At 49.5% G+C, this 24,760-nt stretch overlaps 3 protein-coding genes across 5 annotated transcripts in view; all 3 read right to left on the bottom strand.

The window, feature by feature from the left end:
• Positions 1–8,646, bottom strand: part of Camkv (CaM kinase like vesicle associated) — a 15,364-nt gene extending 6,718 nt beyond the window's left edge. Inside the window, exon 1 of the mRNA XM_008853160.2 lies at positions 8,448–8,646. The gene's annotated coding sequence lies outside the window, so the exon portion shown is untranslated. The remainder of the gene's footprint in view (positions 1–8,447) is intronic.
• A 3,440-nt stretch (positions 8,647–12,086) lies between these two features.
• On the bottom strand, positions 12,087–15,749 carry LOC103750173. The gene has a single exon (XM_008853161.1). It carries the CDS (start codon positions 15,747–15,749, stop codon positions 12,087–12,089), a length of 3,663 nt encoding a protein of 1,220 aa, XP_008851383.1.
• A 7,810-nt stretch (positions 15,750–23,559) lies between these two features.
• Mst1r (macrophage stimulating 1 receptor) overlaps positions 23,560–24,760 on the bottom strand; it is a 16,943-nt gene continuing 15,742 nt past the window's right edge. For 2 of the 3 annotated variants that reach the window (XM_029556146.1, XM_008853162.3), the window contains exon 20: positions 23,560–24,125. In XM_029556146.1, the coding sequence (XP_029412006.1) occupies positions 23,867–24,125 (259 nt within the window). In that variant the 3' untranslated portion in view covers positions 23,560–23,866. The remainder of the gene's footprint in view (positions 24,126–24,760) is intronic. The other variant, XM_029556147.1, reaches the window with a different exon arrangement.

The raw sequence follows: 24,760 nt of genomic DNA, 5'->3' as shown, positions 1-24,760 counted from the left end.
GTGCATCCATATCGTGCAATGCCTTCAGAGGTGAGTAGAGGGCATTGGCTCCCCTGGAATTGGAGTTACTGACAGTTGTTAGCCTCCATGTGGGTGCTGGGAATTGAACCTGGGTCCTCTGGAAGAACAGCAAGTCTTCTTAACTTCTGAGTCATCTCTCCAGACCCTTAACCATATAGACAAAAAAAATTATATATCTATATCTATATATATATATATATCTATCTATAGATATATAGATATAAAACCTTTAAATTTTCAGCTATTTCACAAATATAGGGGCTATAACTATCTACTAGTTATTTGTCTCTAGTGGTCTAGAGATACTAATCCTTGGTGAAGCTGTGGACAATGTTAATACTGTTGAGAGAGGGCAAGGCCCCTTTGAAAAGTTTGGAGCCAGGTGTGGTAGTACACACGTGATCTCGGCACTTAGGAGGTGGAGGCAGGAGAATAAGTTGAAGGCCAGTCTCAGGTACGTAATGAGTTCAAAACCAACAGGCTGCAGGAGACCTTGTCTCAAAAGGAAAGACCAGAAGCCAAGCGTGGTAGTGCATGACTTTAATCCTAGCACTCAGGAGGCAGAGGCAAGCAGATCTCTGTGAGATCAAGGCTAGCAACCTGATTTGCAAAACAAGTTCCAGGCCAGCTGGGCTACAGGGAGACTCAAAAAAAAAACCAAAAGAAAAAAAGCAGGGTGTGGTGGCACATGCCTTTAGTCCCAGTGCTTGGGAGGCAGAGGTAGGCCGATCTTTGTGAGTTTGAAGCCAGCCTGGTCTACACAGCGAGTGCCAGGCCAGCTGGGCCTACAGAGAGACCCTGTCTCCAAAAGACAGAAAAAAAGGAAAGAACCAGTTTGTCAAGCAAACATAATTTATGCATTTCTAAATATTTACTTTACAAAAAAGCATTTGAGCCAAGTGTAGTACCCCAGGAGTTCATAGGGAGACCCTGTCAAAGGGAGGGAGAGTGAAAGGGAGAGCAGGCATACATTATGCCTCAGGACACTTGTGTTAAGAATGCTCATAATTGCCATATCCATAATTGCTAAAAGCCGGAAAGAGCCCAAATATCTACTACCAGCAGGATCCATTATGGTACAGTCATGTAATAGAATGTTATACTGCAATGGAAAGGAAATGAAGGAGCCACAGCTCTACCCAGCCAAACAGTGTATCTTGCAAACACAGTGTTCAGAGACAGAAAAAAAAAAAAAAATGCATGTAGTATGAGTTTATTGATGCTATGCTCACAACAGGCAGAATTTACCTATACTGCTGGTGATACAGAAACAGAAGTAGCACTATAGAGAAATGCTGAGAGTCAGATAATGGTTCCTCCTGAGGGAAATGTTGGGGCCATTGAGTCCAGACACATGGAGGCTTCTATAGGGCCTGTTTCTGGACTTGAGGGGTAGTTACTCAGGAGTGTACTTTATAATAGCTTGCTAAAAATGTATAGACAAGCCAGGCTTTAATCCCAGCATTTGGGAAGCAGAGACAGATGAATCTCTGTGATATCTAGTCTAGCCTGGTCTACATGGTGAGTTCTAGGCCAGCTGGGGTTACAGGGAGACCCTGTCTCAAAACAACAACAACAAAAAATGTATATACAGGGATCTGGAGAGATGGCTCATTAGTTAAGAGCACTTGCTATGCAATTATGAGGACGAGAGTTCGGATTCCAGCACCCACATAACAAGCCAGGCATCCACCCCAGTTTCAGTGGGAAAGGCAGAGGCAGGATTGCTGGGACTTGCTGGCTTCCAGCCTAGCTGAGAAAATTCAAGCCCCAGGTTCAGGGAGAAACCTCATCTCAAAGGAGTAGGTGGAGAGTGATAGAGAACACTCTCTCTTCTGGCCTTGCATGCCCATAGGCATATATATTCAATGCTATATATGCACACACACAAATACATAAATATATGAACACATAAATAAATAAATAAATAAATAAATAAAAAGATGGCTCAGCAGTTAGACAGGGTCTCCTTGTAGCCCCAGCTGGCCTGGAACTCACTATATAGAACATGCTGGCCTAAATCTTACAGAGATCCGCCTGCCTCAGCTTCCAGAGTGCTGGGACTAAAGGGGTGAGCCACTATGCCCTGTTTTTCTTTCATTTTTTGGTATTTATTTATCCATGTGCGTGTGTGTGTGTGTGTGTGTGTGTGTGTGTGTGTGTGTGTGTGCATGTGTGTGTATTTGCACACTGTATGCCAGGGCAACTTTTCTAGAACATGGAAGTAAATAAGTGTTCTCTTTCAGGCAAAGTATTTGATATTGAAGGTCCACATTTATTTATTTATTTATTTTTAATTTTATTTTGGTCTTTTTGAGATGGGGGTCTCCCTGTAGCCCCAGTTGGCAGGAACTTGCTATGTAGACCAGGCTGGCCTTGAACTCACAGAGATCCACCTGCCTCTCCCTCCCAAGTGCTGGGATTAAAGGTATGCACCACCACACCTGGTGAAAGTACAAATTTATATTTGTTTATTAAAATTTTATTTGTTTTTTGAGACAGGGTCTCATGGAGCTCAAGTTGGCCTCAAACTCTCTATGTAGCTGAGGCTATCCTTGGACTCCTATTCCTCCTGCCTCGACATCCTAAGTGTTGGAATTATAGACATGCATCTTCATGCCTGGCTGTTGTTTATTGCTTTTCTGTTAGAATTTTTATTATGATTACTTTGATTGATTTAGTAAATATTGCATGCAAGCATGGTGCTTAGGGAATTTCTAAAGGGAGAAATTCCGTGTAGGAGGGGAAGAGGCAACATTAAGGCTAGGCCTTGGAGCAGAAAGCTTTGTCAGGGGTCAGGAAGGCCAAGACAAGCCTGCCTAGCACTTACTGCTAGGGCCAACAGGGGACCAGATGTGAGGCTCGGTCCAATTATAGCTGGCTCAGAAAGCTCCAGGCACTGTGTACCTGAGGTACAGTGCCCCCCACCCCGGTCTGCAATTCTGCCAATTATAGTCCAATCTTTAATTGTGGTGCTGGATGACTTGCCCCAGGATCCAAAGGAAAAGACACCTGCTGCCCTTATTCACAGGTAGGTGACTGGGTCTAGATCTTTACAAATCTAGCCCCAGAATTTGCCTTCATAAAGCCTGGTTAGTGTCAGCCTGTGGCTACGGCAAGTTCTGTACTGAGGCTGCACTGAAACTGCTCTGCCTCTGCTAACTGTGCATGCTCCCTCTACAACATGGTCTGATGTGTGCAGGACCTGTACCAGGGACTTGAATACGTAGATGTTCAACTATCATTTTTTTTAAAGGAAATGTATTGTCTTTTTAAAAATATTTCATTTTATTTTATTTTTAATTTTATGTGTATGTATGTACGTATGTGAGTGCACCCGTGTGGTGCAATGCCACAGAGGTCAGAAGAAGGCTTTGGATTCCTCTGGAATTGGCGTTAAGGATGGTTTGTAGCTGCCATGTAGGTGCTGGGACTTGAACCCGGGTCCTCTGCAAGAGCAGTCAGTGCTCTTAAACCACTGAGCCATCTCTCCGGCCCCAATATTCAACTATCTTAAGGCAATCACAGTGTTAGGGAACAGCTTAGCAAAGGGGTCAAAAGCCAGAACCCAGACAAGCCCTATGGGCAGCCTTGGTTGCCAATCACTTCCTCCTTGACAAAGGCCAGACACTCAATTCTCATGGGTAACAATCCTCCCTGGAGGTCCTCCCTCAAATGAGCCCTTAGCATTAGGGAACAATTTCCATAACTCCTTCATCGGGATTGCTTGAGCTCAGAGAATACAAACACATTTCATCAGTGAAATTTAAGTCAGGGCTTAAGCCAGCTAGAGAAACACTGCAGAGGCAAACACAGAGGCTTTGAAGACATTGTCAACTGTGTCTTTGCCAGGATGGCCAAAGCCCTGCTCCTCTATCAGCTGGGAAGAACATGTGGCTATAATCCCATTCTCACAGCTGAAAGCAGAGGCACAGCCACCCACCACTGCCAGCACCTATCTCCATATCATAACAGGGGGAGGAGGAGGAAAATGCATCAGTCTTATCCATTCTACTGGACGATGATTGCCTTTCCAGGCTGGAATCTGAGAGCTATGCACTAGGCAGGAGGGTGGCATCTCAGCCTGCATATCCCCCAGATGGACTGGACCTGGGCCCTAGCTCTGTTGCTTTGCTTATACTGTTTCTTCTAATACAAATATCCTTCCCCCAAAGTCTCCTATCAGAATTCTATTTGTCACAGCAGTTATTTATAACATTAAAAAAAAACAAAAACAAAAACCCACCAACTACCTAAATGTCCAATAACAGGTGATTTGCCAGCTCAAGTGTGTGTCTACTCAATGGTAGGAAGTGTAGGCACTGGCAAGGGCATTACCCACGTTGGCTGCCCTATGGAGTAGCCACCACATGGGCAAGGTGGTTGAGACCAGGGATGAATCTTCTTTCAGGATGATTTCTGATGTTATAAGGTGTCTGTGTGACAAACTGTCTAAAATAATACTGGTGCCCCAAGGCCAAATGTAAAATGGCCCTTTTCTAAGACACTTTCTCCAACTTCCACCTCCCTCCTCATTCAAATAGCTCTCGCCTCTGTCAGTGTGGTGTGGGTGGGAGGTTTTGTGTATGCCTGTCCTTGATCCTGGTGTCAGCTTCTGGCTATGCATGTGCATATGCACTCATGTCCACAGGGGCCTGGTCTTGGGGTCTGCCTCCACCATGGAAAGCTCACAGTGATGTCAGCCTAGAGCCATGTCCTGTAGGCCTCAATGCTGGGACAGGAACAGATGTGCTTCACCGCCACTTCTCTAACCTTGGCAGGTCAGATCTCACCCAATTATTATCCCTCTTCAACAGTCTAACTGAATTCACTTGTATACCTAGACCTGTCTCCAGGGTGAAGAGAAAAGAAAGGGGGGGCCATGCTTCCAATTAAAGCCTTCATTCCCTCCACCCCCACCCTTTCCACCATCTGAGATCTACTGCTGCTCTTGGGAGGCTGTGAGTTATACACACCAAGCCCCTTGGTACCTGTCTTCAAGGGGACCCTGGCCCCAAAGCTGGAAGGGACAGGAGAATATCGAAGAAGGATAAGAGACCAAGTTGAAAGAGATTTGCATTTATCACCCTCATAGCCCAGCCCCAACACTCAAAAAAGGAACCTGGACTCTACCTCAGGCCAGATTCATTGGCCTGGAGGGCACAGGAGCCCCATGGTAGCCATGCCCCTGGAGATAAGCCTCCTTTTTTGCAAAGGAAATAAACTGTGCACCTGGAGTTGTCCAAAGGGAGCCATGAGGGCAGTGCTGAACCTGGTGCTATCATTGCCCTCTACTTCAGCAGGCTCTAGGAATCTGCTTCTGGGGCTTAGCTACTGGGCTTGGTAATTCATGCCTCAGGCAACCCTGAGGAAGCCTTTGCCCCTTGGTGGCCTAGTAATAAAAGGTCTCCTGAGAACTCTACTGCATCTTTACGCAAGTCTGAGCTAGGGGAAGCCCAAGTGAAACAGAAGCCAAAGGGCCCCACATCAGGTCTTCCTGCACTAGGGTCAGCCTGCTTCAAGTTCTGCCTTTCATAAAAGCCATAAACAGGAGCTCCCTGCTGCCCTGGTCCCTGCAATATGGGGCTCTTAAGCTTGCAGTAAATCTAGGGAGACCAGGAGGGGCCTAGAAGGCCTCCTGCTGACTCCTGACTGTAGGCAACACCTCCCGATTTAGTGGCAGCTGTGAATACCAGCCTTCAGGCACCCTTCTTCCCTTCCTTCCCCTGTTCTCTTTTCTCAGGATTAGGAATAGGTTTCCTATTGCAATGGACATGCCCAGGCTCAAACCCTGTCTAGCTCACAGCTGAGGCCTCAGTCATAAGGCCAGGGAGATGGTGACCTCCTCCCAGTGTATGTGGTATCAAGAGACAGAGTCAAGCTTATAGCCCAACTGTCCAACTGCTTTTTACAAGACTCAACAGGGCATTTCCCTGCCTGGGCAACAGCTGAGCCTTCATCAACAGTTCTTGGGGCTGATTTTCCACCTATGTTAGGAGTATGGAGGAGCCCCCACCAGGGATGACTTTCCACCTGTTAGGAATATGGAGGTGCCCCCACCCATCTTAAGGGAAAGCATGCAGGTCACTACTGCCTCCAGAATGCTCAGCCCACAAGAACTAGGCAGAGCCAGGGAATGAATTGTCACTGCCCTTAGAACCTGTGGTTCCAATCTTTGAACCCACTGGAGGCCCTGCTTTCCTTTGGTAGGAGGAGGGGATGAGCAGAGGATGATACTTGGAGTAAAAGGTTGCTATGGTGATGGAAGTTTTAAAACAAGGAGAGGAGGAGGGGAAAGATACCAGTGAGGGTCCCTCTTCCCAAACTCATTCTGGCCTGTCTCCTTCCCCATGGGTTCTGTAACCCTGGTCTACATGAAGAGAGGGGAGGTGGGGGAATGGAGAGCCTTAAATAAAAAAAGGGGCAGAGACATGGGAGAGACAAAGGTGGAATCTGTGATGGAAGAGGAACAAGGAGGCAACAGAGAAGAAGGGAAACAGACACAAAAGAGAAGGCAGAGGATTCTGAAGAGGATTCAGGATGCCCAGCAGAGAGGCCTAAGATTTCCATGGCCAAGTGCTCTCAGACCCTGGGTCAGGTCAAGAGCTACCTTTGGTGCCTGGACTTTCAAGACTGAACTCTTCTGTATTCCCTAGACACACTGAACTTGGTGTGGGAGGCACAGCAAAAAGAGGTCAGCTTCTTGGAGCCTCTTGGTAGGGAAAAGGCCAGCTGTTGCAGTCCCCAGTAGGATAGTTCCCCTGCCTCCCTGTCATCATGGCAGGCCTGGCAGCTTAGGCAAGGGAGGTCTAAAAGTTGTAGGTAAAAGCATAGGATGCCAATGGAGCTCAGAAATCTGGCTGCTCCCTTTATAATCCTTTCAGCTGACCTAGCTTTACCCAGGGTCCCCAGCAACCTCCACCCCAATCAGCTGAACTCTCCAAGTCTTGGGTCCCGAGGGTCTCTCTTGCAGTTCGGCTTCATCCAGTCACCAATCTCGAGCAGATCTTCTCAGGAGGGCCAAAAACAGCAGCATAAGCAAGCCAGAAACGAAATAACAAATGCACACCTATCCTCCCCATGCTTCAGTTTCCCTGAATAGTGATCACAGATTCTGTGGCCCTCTCTCAAGGCAGAGGACTGCCACCTGCCTGTGAGCTGGTGGCCCCAGGACATGGGGCTAGAGAGAAAGACCTCCAGCAGATTTATGTAAAGCTAAGGTAAGGCACCTGGGGGTCCAGACCAAATAATGAAAAGGAGACCTTTGTCCCATCCTGACTCTGAATGGAGTGGAGGTACTCATTTCCAAGTTGAGGAAACTGGGGCCTAGTAGTCACTGAATGTGGCAGGAACCAACTCTGAGGGGGAGGGGAAGAGAGCCCCAGGTCTGCAAAAGTGGTCCTGAATGGCCCAAAGCCTGGTGTGTGTGTGTGTGTGCGCGCGCGCGCGCCGCGCGCGCGTGCTAGTGTAGAAGCTTTGGGTGAGGAAGAAAGGACCCTATTCTCTAGGAAGGAACCTACTAGAGCAGGATGGGGGTGGGGGAGAGCATTCTGCAACCTTATGGGGGGTTGGGACTCAAGAGCTCAGGGTCTCTGCTAGGCAATACAAGCTGGAAAAGGCAAAAGCTAATGCTGTAATTGTCACCCTTACTCCAGCCAGGGTCTCTGCTCTTCACCACAGTACCACCCTGACCCCCTTCCCTAGAGCTGCTGGCTCGCCCCCGCTGGCACAGCAACACACATGCGGGAGGCACACGTGTGAGCACCAAGTCCCGCACCTCCTAGCAGGAACATGTGCGCCCCGCACCCGCACCGCGCACGTGGATCCATGCACTGGCCCCCCAGATGGCCCTCACCATAAGGGTAGGAACCCTGAACTTGGGTAGGGGGCTGCAGGTCCACTCGGGTTTAGAACCTTCTCCCCACCCCAACCTTGCAGGAACCCCGCCCAGCCCCCTCCGGATTGTCGCCCATAAAGAACTCTCCGTTGTCATGGAAATTAGTGACTGCTAAACCGGAGGGAGGGGGGCCCCCCCGGGAGCAGTTGGGAGGGGCGGGAGGCGGCTCTGGGAGAGAGGATGGACGGCTCAGCCCTTGGACCTTATCCTCACCGGGGCACTACGAATATTCGAGGGTTCATATTTTTACAATTCGGAGCTGCAGAGGCTTCTTCCCCTGGGGATCCCCCCCGCCAGCCGTCCGAGGTAATGGGGAACTTTAGCCCAACCCCGCATGCCAACCCCCAATACCATCTGCAGAGCCAGCGCGCTGTGCGCCTGCTGGGACCCCCCCCCCGCCCCGAGCCCTCGCAGCGCTCCCGCGCATCCTGTGCCCGGGAACCTCTAACCAGAGAAACAATCCCCAAAGGCCCCCCCAACAAGCATCCAGGAGGCGCCCTCCCTGAGCCCAGCTCGCTCAGCCCGGCACCTGCAACGCTGGTCTGTCACAGGGAGGAAGCGGTCGTGGGCTCAGGCGGGGCGCTGAGGGCTCCGGGGGCGGCGGACAGAATCTGGTCCGGGCACGCGGGGCAGACGCGGCGCCAGCTGCAGCCGCTTCGGCTTGAGAACCTCCAGCATCGCCAGCCGCTCTCCTGCAGCGGATTCGCACCCTGGGCCGGGGGCGGGCTGGGGGCGGGGCCTCCAGCCGGGCCCGCCCCCACCTCGGCTGAGCCGGAGACTGGAATCCCGCTTGAGGGAGGATGCATATAGATGGGCAGGGAAGCTGGTGAGCACTAGCTAGACTCTCAAGACCCCCTTAGGCCCTCAGACTCTAAACCCAGCAACAGGAGATGGAGGGGCCTTTCCAAAGCCCAAAGTAGGGAGTAAGGAGTGTGGAATTGGGGAAAAACCTGAGTCCTAGAGCTGCACGGGAGTCTCCTGACTGGAAGTAATCTGGATCCTCCAAACTTGCCAATTCTGATCCAAAGGGCTGGACCTACTTAGAACCACCACATGGGCAGTCCCTAGGGCATCCCTTAGCTAGGAATAGTAAATGCACTGGGGTGTGTATGCAAGTTGTGGTCAGTTTGGAAGTGAACAGATACCGAGGTGAGGGCCTCAGACCACCTTAAGATGAACTCCTGCAAGGCCAAAGTCTTTCTCAACTGCAAGTCTCAGCCAGGTAGCTGGTTCAGTCTTCCCCCCTCTGTATAGCTTTGAATTTCCCAAACTATAAAAGTCGTCTGTGATGTAGCGTGGGCTCTGCATTCTTTCCAATAATCCTCAAACATAAGCAGTATGACCCAGGTGACCTGGGCTAGGATATGGAGTCAAACAGAACTGAAGAATCTCAAAACTGCTAGGAAGGAGCTTTAAATGAATTCCCTGTCCTTTGTCAGGAAGGCACATGGACCCATTACCCATCCCATTACCCATCCCTCCAGCCCTTGAGGACCATCCTGAGGCCATATTTAGGCTTTTCATTACCTGAAGCTGAGCTCCATCTCATTCCACCTCTTATAGTGAGCCCTCTCTCCCTCCATGGGGGATGGGGTCCCATGTTGTGTGAGGCCCTCTGCATCACCACCCATAGGTGATGAAAGGATTGACGAGATGAAGAAATTGGGGTTGGAGCTGGAAGATTGCCTGAGAAATGATTGCCTCAAACAAAGCTCCTGGATAACTTCCTCCAGAGAGGCTTTTAAGCCCTTCACATCTTTCCCTTTGGTCATTTTCACTAAGTCAGGCTGACATCACATCTGGGCTCCCTGGTTCTAGAGGGTCTTGTCATGACACCTACCCCAACACCAGGAGCACCTCTAACCTTTTGAAAGCTGGGCAGAGCCTGTTTCTCATATCACAATGTTCAACTAATGTCTGCAGAATGAACAAAAGGTCTGGCACTCAATTCTTTCTGCCCACTGTCCTTCTAACAATGAGTTTAGTTTATGGTGTAGCCAAACCATGGCTTGCTGAACCCACCTATGTCATACACATTTTCTGCCTTTCTTACAGGTCATAAGCTTTCCAAACATGGGGGCGGGTGGTATAAGAAGCTAGATTGGGGCTTTAGAGGCAGGGGAAGGGGCGGTTCCCTACAGCTTTGCCTGCTGCTGGCAGTACTCCACCTCTTCTTGGTCCTGTGCACATTCTGTGTGCATGTGGGTGACAGCACGTGGCAGGGTATATGTGCACACGTGAATGTGTGTGCTCTTTTATACCAAGAGAGATGGAAACAGCAGGGTGTATGCAGTGGCGCCCAGGGGCACATGTGTCTGTGCTCGGTGTGCACTCAGGTATGCTTGCTGGTACATGTTCATGAATGCAGCAATTAGTCCCTAAAGCTGTGATTTCCCTTCCTATGTAACATAAAAGGCTTGGGATGGTGGAGGCTGAATCAAGCTGTGAGAGCAGGACAGGGGAAGGGACACAGAAGTAAACAGTGAGGGTCTGTTATAACTTTACATTATTGACTGTTTCAACTCTGGAACAGTCCCTTGCTTTCAGGTAGGTGTAAGGATAAACAAGTCAGTCATTTGTGGAGGGCAACCTGAAGGCACAGCTTGTTCCTCTGCTTCCCAGAGAGACACAGGCAGGATAGGACCAGCTTCATTGTTTTGGCTACAGACCTCTGGGCAAAGAGTAGTAAGACCAACCAAGGGCAGGGGGGATAGCTCATTCAGTAAAGTGTGTTCGATTGGCAGAATCCATGTTGGGAAAAAAAAAAGTCATATAGTATGGTGACACTCACTTGTAATCCCAGCACTAGGGAGGCAGAGACAGGGATCCCTGGGGTTTGTTGGCCAGCTATCCTAGCCTAATAAGTGAGTTCCCAGGCCAGGGAGAGGCCCTTTCTCAAAAACACAAACAAACAAACAAACAAACAAAAAACAAAGTGGATGATGCCTGAGGAACAAATGACACTTGAGGTTGAATTCTGGCTTCCATGCGCATGCAAAAGAAGATCAGCTAAATGCCATCATTCTCAGCAATTAAAGGCCATACATTGGGTCAACCCCAAACCTTGGTCTTATCTTTCCTATTTAGAGACAGACAGGGTCAAGAAACATGGCTTCTAGCTACCCACTTGCCACAGAGATGACAAATAGGTATAGTGCAGAATTTAATACAAGAGCAGTGGCAGCTGGTAATAGTGTTGCCCAGTGCCCCCTCTATGAGAGCCCTTCTGAGGATTATACTCCTGCAAGAGCTACCCAGGTTGGGAAGACTAGGAAGGAAAAGGCAGCCCAGAGTTTATAGTTCTGACTCACACCAAAACTAGAAAGAGTGCCAGGATAAAAGGCAGGATAAGATGTGAACGTCAACATCCACAGAACCTATAGAGCAGGGTGGAGCCACATCCCCCAGCTCCAGTTGTGTTACTCATCTAGGATCCAGGACTTAACTGTCCTCTCCACTCTCTATTTTGGGTACCAAAGGCAGTACTCCCCATGCCCACTTCTTTGGCTGGCCAACAGAAGCCCCTGCTAACCCAGCTAGAGCGTCCTCCAAGTTTTGGAATCTAAGAGGTACTTGTGTTAATTACTAGGTGCCTACCCAAAGAAGCATAGACTCTAACAGGGACCCTCCCTTGGGATCAATTTCCCATACTTGAAACCATCTTTGGAACTGCTCATCCACTGTCCGTGTTTCTGGCCTCAGCCCTGCAGAAGAATGCCCAAGATGGAAGACAGAAATTGGTCCTTCCTTCTGGAGCTAGGGGAAGGGGCTGCCCCCCACCCCCACCTCATGACTCACTCTAGGCTGTGTGGGTTATTACATTATGTTTGAAATCACCATGGCAACTAGCTGGCAATCAAGGGTAATTGCACTTGTTGTCAGGGCAACAGGGCAAAAACCCACAGCAGCCATTTTCTGTGGTTGCCCTTGGGGTGCAGTAAAGGTCAAGCCAGACTAGAGTCAATGTCAGCTAAGGGGCTTTGGTGCTGTCCAGAAAGGGCAGGTTGCTAAGGCCCATGGACTTTCTAAGTATTGAAGTCCAGTGTGCCTTGGAAGAAACCAAGGTCCCCTTCACTGACCTCATGTTTGGAGTCTTGCCTTCCCACACCACCCTCTGCCTAAAACATGCAACAGTGTTTAAAGCATGCAGAACCATAACTTTATGTGCTCACAGCTGGTACTTGTAGATAGCCCGTGGGCCCTCCTCCTCATATTCATGGCGGCTAAGCCACAGGCTCTGGAAGGAGTCTCGGCATACCATGATGGAACCCCCAAGCCAAGCAGCAACTGCACGGTGAGGAGAACCCAGCACAGTGGCACCAGGGCCCAGCTCCTGTCTCAAGCGCTCAGGGAAACCACTCACCAGGGTGCTACCACCTTCCAGCACCACATTGGCCAGCAGCTGCTCCTGCTGTTTTGCCTCCAGCCGGCTGATACTTAGCAGGGCAAGCTGTGAGAGGCCTGGCTGGTTGAGACCTAGCAGACTAGGTTTGAAGAGAGCCTCAGGGCAGCAGAAGCGCTCAGAGCCCAGTGTGATAACCTGCTTATCAGGGAGCATAAAGTCCACTTGGGTTTGGGACTGGTTGCGGGTCATCTCAGCTGCTATGTCCATAGCCATATAACAGCAGGCCTCTTTAATCTGTCTGACAAGCCCTGCTTTCGGTGGTGAGTGGCCACCTGTCTGAAGGAGCTGAGTCAGGTATTCAGTGAGATCAGCACCTGCCACATCCAGCCGGTAGGTATCAAGTGGGGCCAGGTCCCCAGTAAGGATGGGCGCCACATAGGAGGTTCCATAGCCACTTCCCACCACCAACCCAGTGGTACGTCCGTAAGCATAGAGTGTCAGCAGAGCCTGATGTACTGTCTGCATGGCTGGCACATGGAAACGCTCAAAGAGTATTTCGGCTACCTTTTCTCGGTTAGTACATGGTGAAATGGGGGAGTCAGCCACAAGCACAGCTATCTCCTCAGGCTGCACCCTCAGCTTGCAATAGAATAGGTGCTGCCACAGCACCTCTAGAGCATCCCAGTCAGAAACCACACCTCGGTTCAGTACAGAGTAAGAGCCCTCTCGGTGTTCCGGTACCACGTACTGGGACTGGCCCTGGGCTGGGTGCTGCAGCATCTGAACTTGAGAGGGTACCACACTGAGGACATGGTCCTCTCCAGCCAGTCCACATTTGGTAAATCCTGTGCCCGTATCAATCACTATGGCAGACATGCTCTGGTAGGTACCTGATGAGTGGTGGCAGAGCACTGGTGACTGTGCTGGTAAAGCATCCATGGTAGATACCAGCTCATAGCAATTCCCACGGAGAAGACCCAGGTGTGCAACCACTGATGAGCATGTTATGTCCTCAGCTGTCAACTTGAACTGATGCCCACTCTGGGGCTCAGTGCCCACCATGGATATAGGCAAGTTGTTATAACCAGTAAATGTGATCAAAGAAAGTTGCTGCTGGTGTACTCTGTTGCCAGGTTGCCAAGATGGGAGCCGATGCGTGCTGGATCTTTGAGCACTACTAAGGCCAACCTTGTCTCTATTTACATAAATACAGGCCTCCTCAGGGGCCAGGGGCACTCTAAGTATTCCCACATGGGTAGGATTGCCCAAGGGCTCACTCTTCTGGGTGGAGGCCTGGAAAGACTCTCTAGAGGTGAGGGTGGGCTCTTTGGTGATAGGCGGCTTCATGGTGAGGGATACCTGCCTGGAAAGGGGAGTCTGTACATTGAGAGGAGATGGATTAGTAAGAGGGAACTGTTTAGAAGGTAGTTGACCAGATAGGGGGCTCTGCTCAGCTATAGGTAACTGTCTAGCAAGGAGGTTCTGTCCATTGAGGAAGGTCTGACTAGTGAGGAAGATTTGTCCTGTATCTTCAGTCTGAGGGTTATTAGGCTGAGCACTAATGATCTCTTTCTGATTATGTCTGTTTTCTTCTTCCTGGAGAAGAGATCTGGGCTTTACCTGGTTATTGGATGTTGAAGCAGGATCTGACTTCATCCACTGCAGTTTCTTAAGCTGGTCTGTGGAAGTGTCTGATGTTCTGGAGGACTCTAGCATCCAAATGGTGTGGCCAAGGTCATTCTTTTCAGCATCAGGTTTGGACCAACTGGGATTAGGAACCTGGGTCAATATCTTTTCACCAAATTGGATGGATGTCCCCGGTGCAGGAGACCTACCAAGCATCCCAACCCTGATAGGCATCTCGGTACCAGGGAAGTTCTGTGACTCTAGATTGTGTCTGGCCTCCTTGGAAACCAGGGCTACCTCTCTGTAGCTGCCAGATGAGAGGCTGGAGGGCACAGGGCTGGACATCACAGCCATAGTAGACCACATGCTGGGGTGATCACTGCTAGGAGAGAAGATTGGTCTGGGTAATGACCAAGCAGACAGCATATTCTCAGAGACATGGGTGGCTGGATGGCTGGGCATTAGGCCCATAAGTACTGCCCGTGAACCCATAGGATCATGGCACAGGAGCCCCATCCTGGTGTTGCCTGTGGCCATATCAAATACCAGTACATGATCTTCCACAGCATCCTGGAACTGGCAGGTTGGGACACTGAAAGTGGGGATCTGCATGGCTTCTATGGGAGTGTGGGATAGGGACTGCTTGTTGTAGGTTATTTGACTGGCAGACAGTGGCACATTAGAACAGTTGTAGGAATTGAGGGACTGCTTGTCTGGCAGAGAGCTGCAGATCTTCTGGTTTCTTTGCTGTATCTTGAGGGGAGCTGGAGACTCTAGACTTGGTGTTGGGATATCTGATCTGGCAATATGGACCAGAAGAGTCTTTGTGGGGCTTTCAGATTGCTTGGGTGGTACCTGTCTTTTGGCAACCTCGTGTTCCTGGGTGTGGGCTGGAAACTCTTCTGGAGTAGCTGATGGAGTAGGAGGCTCCTTCTTAACAGAAAAATCTACTTTGTCCTTTTTAGAAGACTGTAAAAGAGTGGACAGTTGGTTGACACCACTTTTGAAGGGAAGATCTTGAGATAGGCCTTTGGTGGTTGCAGTGGTGGTATAAGCCACCTGATCAGGACTACAGGCACAAAGTTTAACTGCAGCAGGTGTTGGGGTTGCCCTGAGAGCTGGAGTAGATGCCTGAACTGGGGTTGAAAGAGGCAATGTCAGTGAAGAAACTTTAGTTAGGCCAGGAGCCTGACTCAGACCAGGATACTTGCCCTGCTCCTGATCTTGGACTGGAGTCTGAGCCAAGGCCAGAAGAGGATCTTGACCTTCAACTGCACCACTCTCTTCTGAGAAGAAGTAGGGTAGCCACCGACTCTTCCTGGGGCCCATAGGGGCCATCTGGTTAATGTTACAGGTACCTTTGCCCCAGCCTACAAGGACTTTAGCTGGAGCCTTGCTTTCCCTCCCAATCTGTAACTGAAGCTGAGAGAGGCCTAGTCCATACTGGGCTTTGTCATTGGTGCTGTCATTGTGCACAAACGCTGGTAGAGTCTGAGTCCCAACATCTGTGAGGTGACGCTGCTGGGTTCCCACAATGGGGCTGGGAAATGGGCTAGAAGAAGAGAGTCTTGGGGTATCTTGGGAAGCCTGGGAATAGTTACACTTGTTGCTGGCCTGAGCAGGATCCTGGAGTAGTTGGTGAATGGGCTTAGGAGTGGAGGCCTGGGAGGTTGGGCCACAGGCCACATCTGTGATGGCTCCGGTAGACAATGACAACCCCTTCTTCAAGTATAGGGATCTTGAGTTCATCCATGGTCCCTGGGATCCTCTGAGGCCACCACTCAGCTGCTGACTGCTGGGCAAGGGGTGGCCCTGGGAGCCTGATGGATCAGGGCCCCCCACCTTCTTGGCAGCTTCCATAGTCCTGCTCCATGCCCTAGGTGCCCTGCCCCCACTTCATTGCCATGGTGACCTCACACAATCACTGACTCCAGTGACCTGGAGAGTGACAAAGTATGGGAGAACAAGGGCCCCACCCCCTGAAGAAGGGGAGGGCTTCCCTGGGGACTTTAAGAGACAGAGAAACCTAGAGATCCCAGTGAAGTTAGACAGCTATAGGTCAACCTTGTCTCCCCTTGCCAACTAGTTGACCCCTCTACCCAGGCCAGCCCCAGAGTGAAAGCAGTGTCCCAGAGAAAGGTGAAAGTAAGGTCAAGGGAGAAGGGTAAGAAGGGGAGACTGAGGAATCCCCTGGCACTAGGCCCTTTGCAGGAGCAAAGTCTTTTTACTACTTAGTTCTGGGAGACAAGAAGAGGGTGAGGGGCCCAGACTCAAGCCCAAGCTCCCCTCCCCTGTGTTCTCTGCTTCCGCTCCTGCTCCAGGGACAGCAGCTCCTTGGCAGTCTCTGCTGCTCCAGATGGTTTTCCTCTGCTTGTGCCTCATAGAGCCCCCTCCCCAGAGCCACATGTCCCTGAAGCCCAGGACCAATATCTTGCAGGAGTGGATATGGGGGTGGTGGGGGTGGGGCCTCTGCTCAGAATCTTCAAGTCAGATTGTTCTAGCTCTTGTCACATTGTGTCAAAATGGGGGCATAGCACTGGGAACAGGGCTAGGCCACAGTGGCTACAGCATTAAGACAAGTGGCAATTACAAGATGGGGAGTGGTAAGGACACAGTAAGAACAGGACTGGCCTCACAGTGGGGACATTGCAGATTTGAAACTGAACACACAGTGGGCACAGAGTTGTATATACAGCAAGGACAAGATAGACAGAGGCCTGGACATGGGGTAAACATGTAAAAAATGTAAGCTTCCAGGTTTAGTGGTAGTTCCTCCTTTCTTGGATGCAGAAACAGAGGGGTAGGAAGGCATAGAATCTGCTTGGATGAGCCCCTCAGATCCAGGGCTGCCCGCAGGCTCAGTGCTGCTCTGCAACCAGAGAACAGGTCTAAGCCGTCACTCACTGGCACGGGTCTACTTCTGGAGGTAGTTCTGCCTGGGGCAATCAAACCCTCCTCCAGCCCTGAACTCTGGACCTCTTCCCTCTGTCTTCCGGGACTGCAGTCCATTCAGGCCTCAGTCTTTCTACCCAGGAAACAGGTTTGTGGGGAATGCAGCTATAGGCTTGTCTTCCAAAGCAATGTGTTTTCACAGAGGTTAAAAATAGTATTTACAGTTGGCCCTAGGGTGTGAGGCTGTGTGACCAGGGACCAAGGCTAGCACTGTGCTGCATCTGCACCTTTTTGATTGGCCACTGGGCAAAGCCTGACTCAGTCGACAGCTCAGATTCCTAGGAACCAAGCTGCTTATTGTGCTATGGTCCAAGGAAGGCGGCAGAACCCAAGGGTCTGCAGGCTCTCTCACACACACACTTACAGAACACTATTAACTTCATTAATCTGTGCTCCAAGCAAGCTAGCTATTTTTCTATGACAGATGCTGGTAGCAGCCTCTAGTACCTGCACGGTGTCAAAGCTGGGCTGTACCTGGAAGGGATAGGGAGGTGTGGGGAGATACTTGAGAGCCTCTCAATTGCTTGACCACTGAGCTCATCCTCTACCTCCTTCCAGAAGTGAGGCATAACCACCCTTTCTGGGACTGAGGTCTCTTGTGAGCAACTGGCCTAAGAAGACTCTAGGGGAAGGGAGAGAGCTGAAGGGTCTGACCCAAGAAGGAAAGCCCTTCCCGCCTTTGAAGCAAACATACTTTAAAGCAATAATGACAGTGACTGATACTGATCTGGTTTTTCCTGTGCCTGCACAGAATGGAGCACATAGGATGCAGCCTCATAGCAATTCAGTGAGCTAGGCACTATAGTACCTTTGTTACAGATAAAGAATTAAGATCCAGAAAGCAACTGTGTAGTAGAGTTATAGTTTAAAGCTAGATTTCCTGGCTCTGGACCCATACATACTGTAGGAACATGTGGTGCCATCTCTAGGTGCCATGACAAGGCCATGCAGTAATGAGCCCTGCTAGGAGGGAGCCAACAGACCTCCCTTTGGGGGTAGTGCACCCCAAGCTGTGTCTCCCATGGACCTGTGCCCCTCCTGGTAGCTTAGCAGATAGCTCAGGCCTGGGAAAGGGTATGTTCTGTTGGTAGCACTAAGCCAGTGCCCACCTAGGAACTTAATGGTGCTGAATATGGGCCAGCTGCACACTCTGTGTGTCCAGGCTGAGTACTCTATCATTAGAATTCTTCACTGGCTTCAAAGCTCATTCCTATCTCATCCAACTGAGGGGATTGGGTGGAGAGGCTTCCAGTTTAGGCCCCTTTTGCTCAGCTCCTGGGGATAGTGCCCCTGTGCCCTCCCCCCACTTGTTTTTAAATAGTTTTTCTCCAAGAAGAAGGGCATCCAATTCTATTTCTGATTCTGAGGCGGGCCAATGTGTTGCCATGGTAACCCAAAAGCCCCTCCCCCAGGCTAAGCCCATTCCCCAGGCTGAGGGCTGAGTTGGGGGCGGGGTAGCTAGGAGGAGCTGAGGAGCTCAGTTTGAGGGTGAGGCCACAGTGTATCTCCCCTGTGAGGGCAAATACCCAGCTTTGCCTTCCTCCTTAAATTTCACCTTACCCTCCAGCCTGGCACTATGGAGGACCCCAACTCTCGGGGAGAAGGTCCAGTTACTCTGGAAACCTTCTCTCCTATGAATGCTATCACCTAACAGGCCTTAAAGATGGTGGAGAAGTGGCAGAAAGAGCATCAAGGGGAGAGGGGAGGTTACACTCTACCAGAGCTCTATGGCCCACCAAGTCAGCCAGGCCTGCTTGTCTAACACAGACTCTATTTTGGGCTTCCTTATATTCTTAAGGAGGCAGCTAGCTCTGTTAAACCCCTGTTTCTGCACTCTTCCTGTCCACCTACCCTTAACTCTCTGTGCTCTGGACATCTCAAAAAACTTAGGATCAGAAATGGGCTTCATGGCCTCCCAGTGCAGCCATCTACTTAACAATGGATCAGAAAGTGAGGCTTATTTCCCTGGAAGTTCATTCTGGGGTTTATACAACATCACTTGTGTTCCTGTGGCTATAGATCAGTAGCACTCGATCTGTGGCAGAAGGACATTCCATCTAGGAAGAGTTCAGGCAAAAGCCAGTTTACGAAAAGACCCTAAAGTTTCTTGTGATCCACCCCTGTCTCAGTGTCGATGGAAAACTGAGGCCCCAAGGAGGAAGGGACAAATTCTTGGTCTCCTAATTCTGTAACCCCTCCTCGCTCCTCCCTAAGCCAAAGCAAAGGTCCCAAGTGTCCTAGACCATTTGCTATCCAGTTTCTCCTGTCCAGGGTACACCCATTCCACTGAGGCAAGACCATGTTGTGAAGGAGTTGGCATGTCCTGCTCCTTGTCCTGCCTGCACAACCCCAGAGGAAGAAGCCAGAGACAGTGAACCCCAACCCTCAGGGAACCTAGGGAGGGTGAGGAGAGAGATAATCCATTCCTAATCTGGAATGTGGAAGGCAGAAGCCACTAGTGCTGCAAGGATATGACTTCTGAGCTCTCAGGCACAGGAAAATTTAAATAACAGATGTTTAAACAACCTTCCCTGCAAGCCACTGGTGCAGTGACCCTTCTGCTGTGATGTGTTGTAGCTTAAAAATAGCCCACAATGAACTGCTCTGAGCCCCAATTGACTCAAGCTTACGTAACTGCGTGAAAGATAGCCAGCCGCACCAGCCCAGAGGGAGGGTGATAGCACAGCCACTCTAACTGCTGCCCACAGCTGGGTGCTCCTTGGCCCCACTGGGAGCAGCCCCCCATCCAGAAGCCAGCATAAGTTAGGGGTGAAGAAATGCTGCCAGAAGTGTACATGACTTCATGATTTAAGGTCAGAAACCTCCAAGCATGCTTGCAGAGGAGATGTAAGAAGAGGCCCTTCGCCAGGCATGGTAGCTCATGCCTTTAGTCCCTGCATTTGAGGCAGAGGCAGGCGGATCTCTGTGAGACTGAGGCCAGCCTGGTCTACATAGTGAGGGAGAGTCTGTCTCAAAAACACCAAAAACAAAATAAAAATGAAAATAAATAAAAAGAAGAGTCCTTCCTTCAAGGACCTTATGGGACCCAGACCCAATAGAATAGAAGTGGATTAAGAGCAAATGATTAGATAAGGAGACTGGAGCAGCCATTCATATTGGCAGGGTGACTGGAGCTACCCGAAGTATTCATTCCTCCCTTTGAGGAGGGGGCTTCTTAACTTGATAGGACAGGTCAACAAAACCTGTGTGGCAGATGCTATCACTACCATGGAGCCCAGGGGTGGAACCAACTCCTCTAGGGCCTCTAATTCTCCATGGTACAGGCTACAAAATCCCTTGGAAGAACTTGTAGCATGACAGAGGGAGTGATGGCTTCAAAGCTGATTGAATTCTGTGTGCTTCCCTGTTGAATCCCAGATCCTAAATGTTCAGTCCACAACTGGCTACAAGAGTATGCAGATGGCTAACCAACTGAAAAGCAGCAGAGAGGAGAGATGAGGGTACCCCTAGCAATGGGATACTGAACCCTACAAAGGAGTGACTTCCCTCAGTTCCTACCAACATAGCTCAAAATAGAAATTATCAGGGGCCAGGCCTCTGAGGCCCAATGGAGCAACGGTAAGACAAAGCATAATGGGAGCCAGACCCATGGTTCTCCATGAAAGCAGGTCAGTCTACTCTGTGCATGCCCTCCAGGTGTGAGATGATAGTGATACCAATGGGCAGTCAGGTATCAGTCAGGCTGTGAGTCATCAGCTGCTTCCTCAGCCCCAGCTCCCATCATGGCCTCCCCTAGTCTCTATTGGTATTTGCTTGCCCCCAGACCCACTGGTTTGTCCTATAAGAAGACAAGGCAGGGGATGGTATTTGTTTGTTTATGATAGGGTCTCAAGTAAGTCTAAGCTGGCCTTGGGCTTATTATATAGCTAAGACTGCCTTTGAACTTCTGGTCCTCTTGCCTCCCTTCTCAAGTGCTAGGATTGTAGATGTGCACCATCATGCTGGACTTGGTGGGAAGGCTGGATTCCCGGAGAGTCCTAGAAAACAGTTCTTATCCTATCATATTCTGGACACAGGCCTATGCCTAGCAGGGCCATTAGCAAACTCTGCTGTGCACTGGTCACTCACCATACCTGAGCAATCACTCAGTTCCCTCCACACACATACCAGGAAGAGAGGCAGTCCAACCTCCTACAGCCTTTGAGGACACTCAGAAACCCCCAAGTCTTCTGACTCCATCTGGGAACCAAGAACTGACCTTACCTACCCATCCTCCCTAGTAGCTCAGTCATCAACTTGAAATCCTAAAATAATTAGGATCCAAATTAATAAAATCAGAGATTAAAAGGGAACTATTACAACAACTACTGAGTAAATTCAGAAAATCATAAGGTCATAATTTTAAAATTCTATTAAACTGGAAAACTTAAAAGAAATAGATAAGGGGCTGGAGAGATGGCTCAGCAGTTAAGAGCACTGACTGCTCTTGCAGAGGACCCGGGTTCAATTCCCAGCCCCCACATGGTGGCTATGAACCGTCTTTAACTCTAGTTCCAGGGGAATCCGAAGCCCTCTTCTGACTTCCACAGCATTGCATGACATGGGTGCACTCACATACATGCAGGCAATACACTCATACACATAAAATAAAAATAAATTATTTTAAAAAATTTAAAAAAAGAAATAGATGAATTTCTAGACTATACAGCCTACCAAAGTTAAAGTATCGGTCTTGATACTCTAAATGAACTTGGAACTATTAGATGACTGAAAATGGAACTCACAGCTTGGGGGCTGTAGAAGGGGGCACACAATCTAGGACTCTAAGCACTTGTTAAATTGGAGTCCCTCTCTGGAGAATTCTGGCCCTGGAGGCCCTTGGCCCAGAAAGCCCATGTTAGCAGCGTAACTGCTCAAAGGATTATTTCACTCTTTGAAGAGGGGGCTCTCTGGCTTAGAGGAGGATATATCAGCAGGACTGATGCTTGACTGAAGCTGTCATTCAGTGACAGTCAGACTCATTTAACTATATAGGAAACCTGATGCCCTTTAGCTCTCCCTCTCACTTGCCCTTCTCTGGGACCCCTTTCCATGCTACTGTTCCCCTTCTGTCCAGATACTCTTTATTCTGGGCCTCTCTCATGAAGAGATTAGCCAGTGGGGAAGAATCCAGAATTCTTATCACCCCCTACTCAGAGCTTAGAACTCTGAGTGGCCCATTTTGGATAGGGTTAAGAGATAAAGGATGGTGCCTGGAGAGATGGCTCAGTGGCTAAGAGCACTGAGAGTCTAGGTTCAGTTCCCAGCACCCACATGGCAGCTAACAACTGTCCTTAACTCCAATTCCAGGGGATCTAATGCCCTCTTCTGACCTCCACAGGCATTGTACAACACAGGTGCACTTACATACATGCAGGGAATACACTCTTACACAAAAAAATAAAAGTAACAAATGTCTTTTTAAAAAAGAGATAAAGGACTACAAATTGGGAGGATGCAAACTCCTTCTCAACTGGTACAGGGGCCACAGCTATGGGTGTGCCCTGGAAACTTGATTATCTTTCTACCAGGCTCAGGGGTAAAACCGCTGTCCTGTCTTCCTCCACATATAACCAAAGGGTCAGTGTCCAGGTTTTCAGGGCCACAACCTCCTACAAGGTCCAGAGTTGAAGAGATAGGCAAGTAGTCTGTTTTTACCTGCATTTGACTCACACACTCCTCTTTATACCTCTGTTCCCCAGCAGAAGAGTCTCCTTTACATTTTTACCATCTGCCCTTGGGGCTTTTTGGGTCCCTATCATCAAACCTCTTTCCAGCTCAAGGTGCCAGGGTTCCACGGAAACCCCATTCTGCTTTATCAAGGAGCTCTTGCTCCAAATCCAGGGTTCCACTGTAACAGAGCACAGATCTAGATGCTCACAGAGAGGGGCGCCTACCCTTCTTAGGTGACCTGGGAGTCTCCCAACTGAGGGAATGGAGGAAGCCATGGGAGTCCTATGCAAGGGAGAGTTAACACTGTGATCTATATCCTGGGCCTAGGCACCCCGGCACTCCAGCTCTCAGTACCAACAGGGCTCAGCTATCAAGCGCATAGGAGAGAATTGGGAGGAGGGATGAACATCTCCTTCTCCAGAGAAACATGCCCCTCCAATAGCTATTGTGCTGTGTCCTTAACAGCATAAATAGCTTGGGTAGTTGGTGCTTCAAAGTTGGCTCTTTAAAAGTATAAAGTTGAGGCCTCACTGCTGGCTCCTCATGCTCAAGGTTATAAGTGCATTGCTGGTAGGCTTGGGAGTCAGGCAGGCAGATCTGCAAATCCTGATGTGTGTGTGTGTGTGTGTGTGTGTGTGTGATCCATAGAAAGCCTAGGAGAAGTGCTAGGGTAGGTAGCTAACTTGAGCCATAGAAGAAACCACCTTGGCTGCTGCAAGCTGGGATATACAACCTGTCCCTTGAACCATTCAACAGTCCCCAATGCCTTATAATCTGATCTTGGTCTATTTACCCTTTCTATGCTCCAGAGTTTCTGGCTTGGTCCAGCCTTTTTCTAGCCACAGGCTTTGTTCATGCTGTTCACTCTGCCCAAATCTCTTAGCCCAATTTTGCTTCTAGTAGATTTTCTCCATCTGAAAGGGCTTTGGCAAAAAATGTCACCTCCTGGGAGCCTTCCCTTATTTCTTGAGTTATCTCTCTAAAGCAGTCTCTACTCCCTTAAAGCAGCCTCCTTTCTTTCATAGCATATACCACAGTCTGTGCTTGAATAGCATTTATTGTTTACACAGTGGTATCTCTATGATCGTTGTTGAATTATCTGTGTTCAGCAGACAGTGTGCAAAAAGGCACTCCATAAATACATGCTACAAAAGGATTGCTCTCACTGACTCACTCTGGAGAGATGGACCTAAATGTGCTGTATCTCTACCTCCAGTAACCTCAGAAGGTTAAAGGGCAGGGATGAGATGGAGATCTGATGCTCTCCAGCTGGCCGTAGACAAGCAGCAGCTTGGGATTAGCTCAAAGCCACTAAATAGGTCCAATTCTCATGGGCCTGCTTAGGGCTTAGGTCAGGTGGGCAGAGGTGGCTCTGAGAGAGGCCGGGGCCGTGATGTACTCCTGTGACAGACAGGTGAGGACTCTGGCTGTTCTGGAAACATGTTCACCTTATCCAAGGTGCTGGGGCCTAGGTTCACATATGCTGTGGACAGCTGAACATAGTGGTCCCCAAGCAGTAAGGCCACTACCTGTTCCAGTTCCATCACTAGTGCTCTGAAGGTGGGTCGTGCTGCTGGATCAACCTCCCAGCATCGCAGCATCACTTGGTACCTGTAAAATGAGGGGATGTCAGGCCTGATGTTTATCCCTACCCAGGGATTCTGGGATGTCCACCTACTGTTAAATCCCCATTGGATGAAACAAGATGACAGGACCTACTGTCCAATCAGGGCAGTGCCCAACACTGGCATTGTACAATTAGGAGCAGCTCTTCTCATCACTATGATGACTGGCAGAGGACCAGTTGTCTCAGTGGTTAAGAACTTTTGGTGACTGTGCCCTGGGGCCTTGACTGTGTGATTTTGAGCAAGTTCTTTAGTCTTTCTGTGCCTGAAGATCCTCCTCTGATCACACAGCAGTAGGGGCACAGGGTAAGAAGACAATGAAATCCTTAGCATAGGGCCCAGCTAACAAGCTAATATATCATCATACCTCTTCCAAGTAGGAAATAAAATGAGGATTAAAAGCCCTTCATGGAGAGCTGGGTGTAGTGGCATATACTTGTAATTCCAGCATGTGAGAGGCAGAGACAGAAGGATGAGGTCAAGGTCAGCTTCAGCTACATAAGGAGTTTGAGGCCAGCCTGGACTATATGGGACTGTTTCAAAAGTCAAATACAGGAGCTGGAGAGATGGCTCAGAGGTTAAGAGTATGGGTCCTCTTTTTTAATAAATTAATTATTTAAT

This window comes from Nannospalax galili, unplaced genomic scaffold (genome assembly GCF_000622305.1).
Source record: "Nannospalax galili isolate Female #2095 unplaced genomic scaffold, S.galili_v1.0 scaffold786, whole genome shotgun sequence".
Classification (NCBI taxonomy): Eukaryota; Metazoa; Chordata; class Mammalia; order Rodentia; family Spalacidae; genus Nannospalax; species Nannospalax galili.
This window is presented reverse-complemented; position numbering and strand designations above follow the sequence as displayed.

Coding starts and splice junctions, on each gene's coding strand:
- LOC103750173 (XM_008853161.1), bottom strand. CDS start 15,749: ATGGAAGCTGCCAAGAAGGTGGGGGGCCCTGATCCATCAGGCTCCCAG.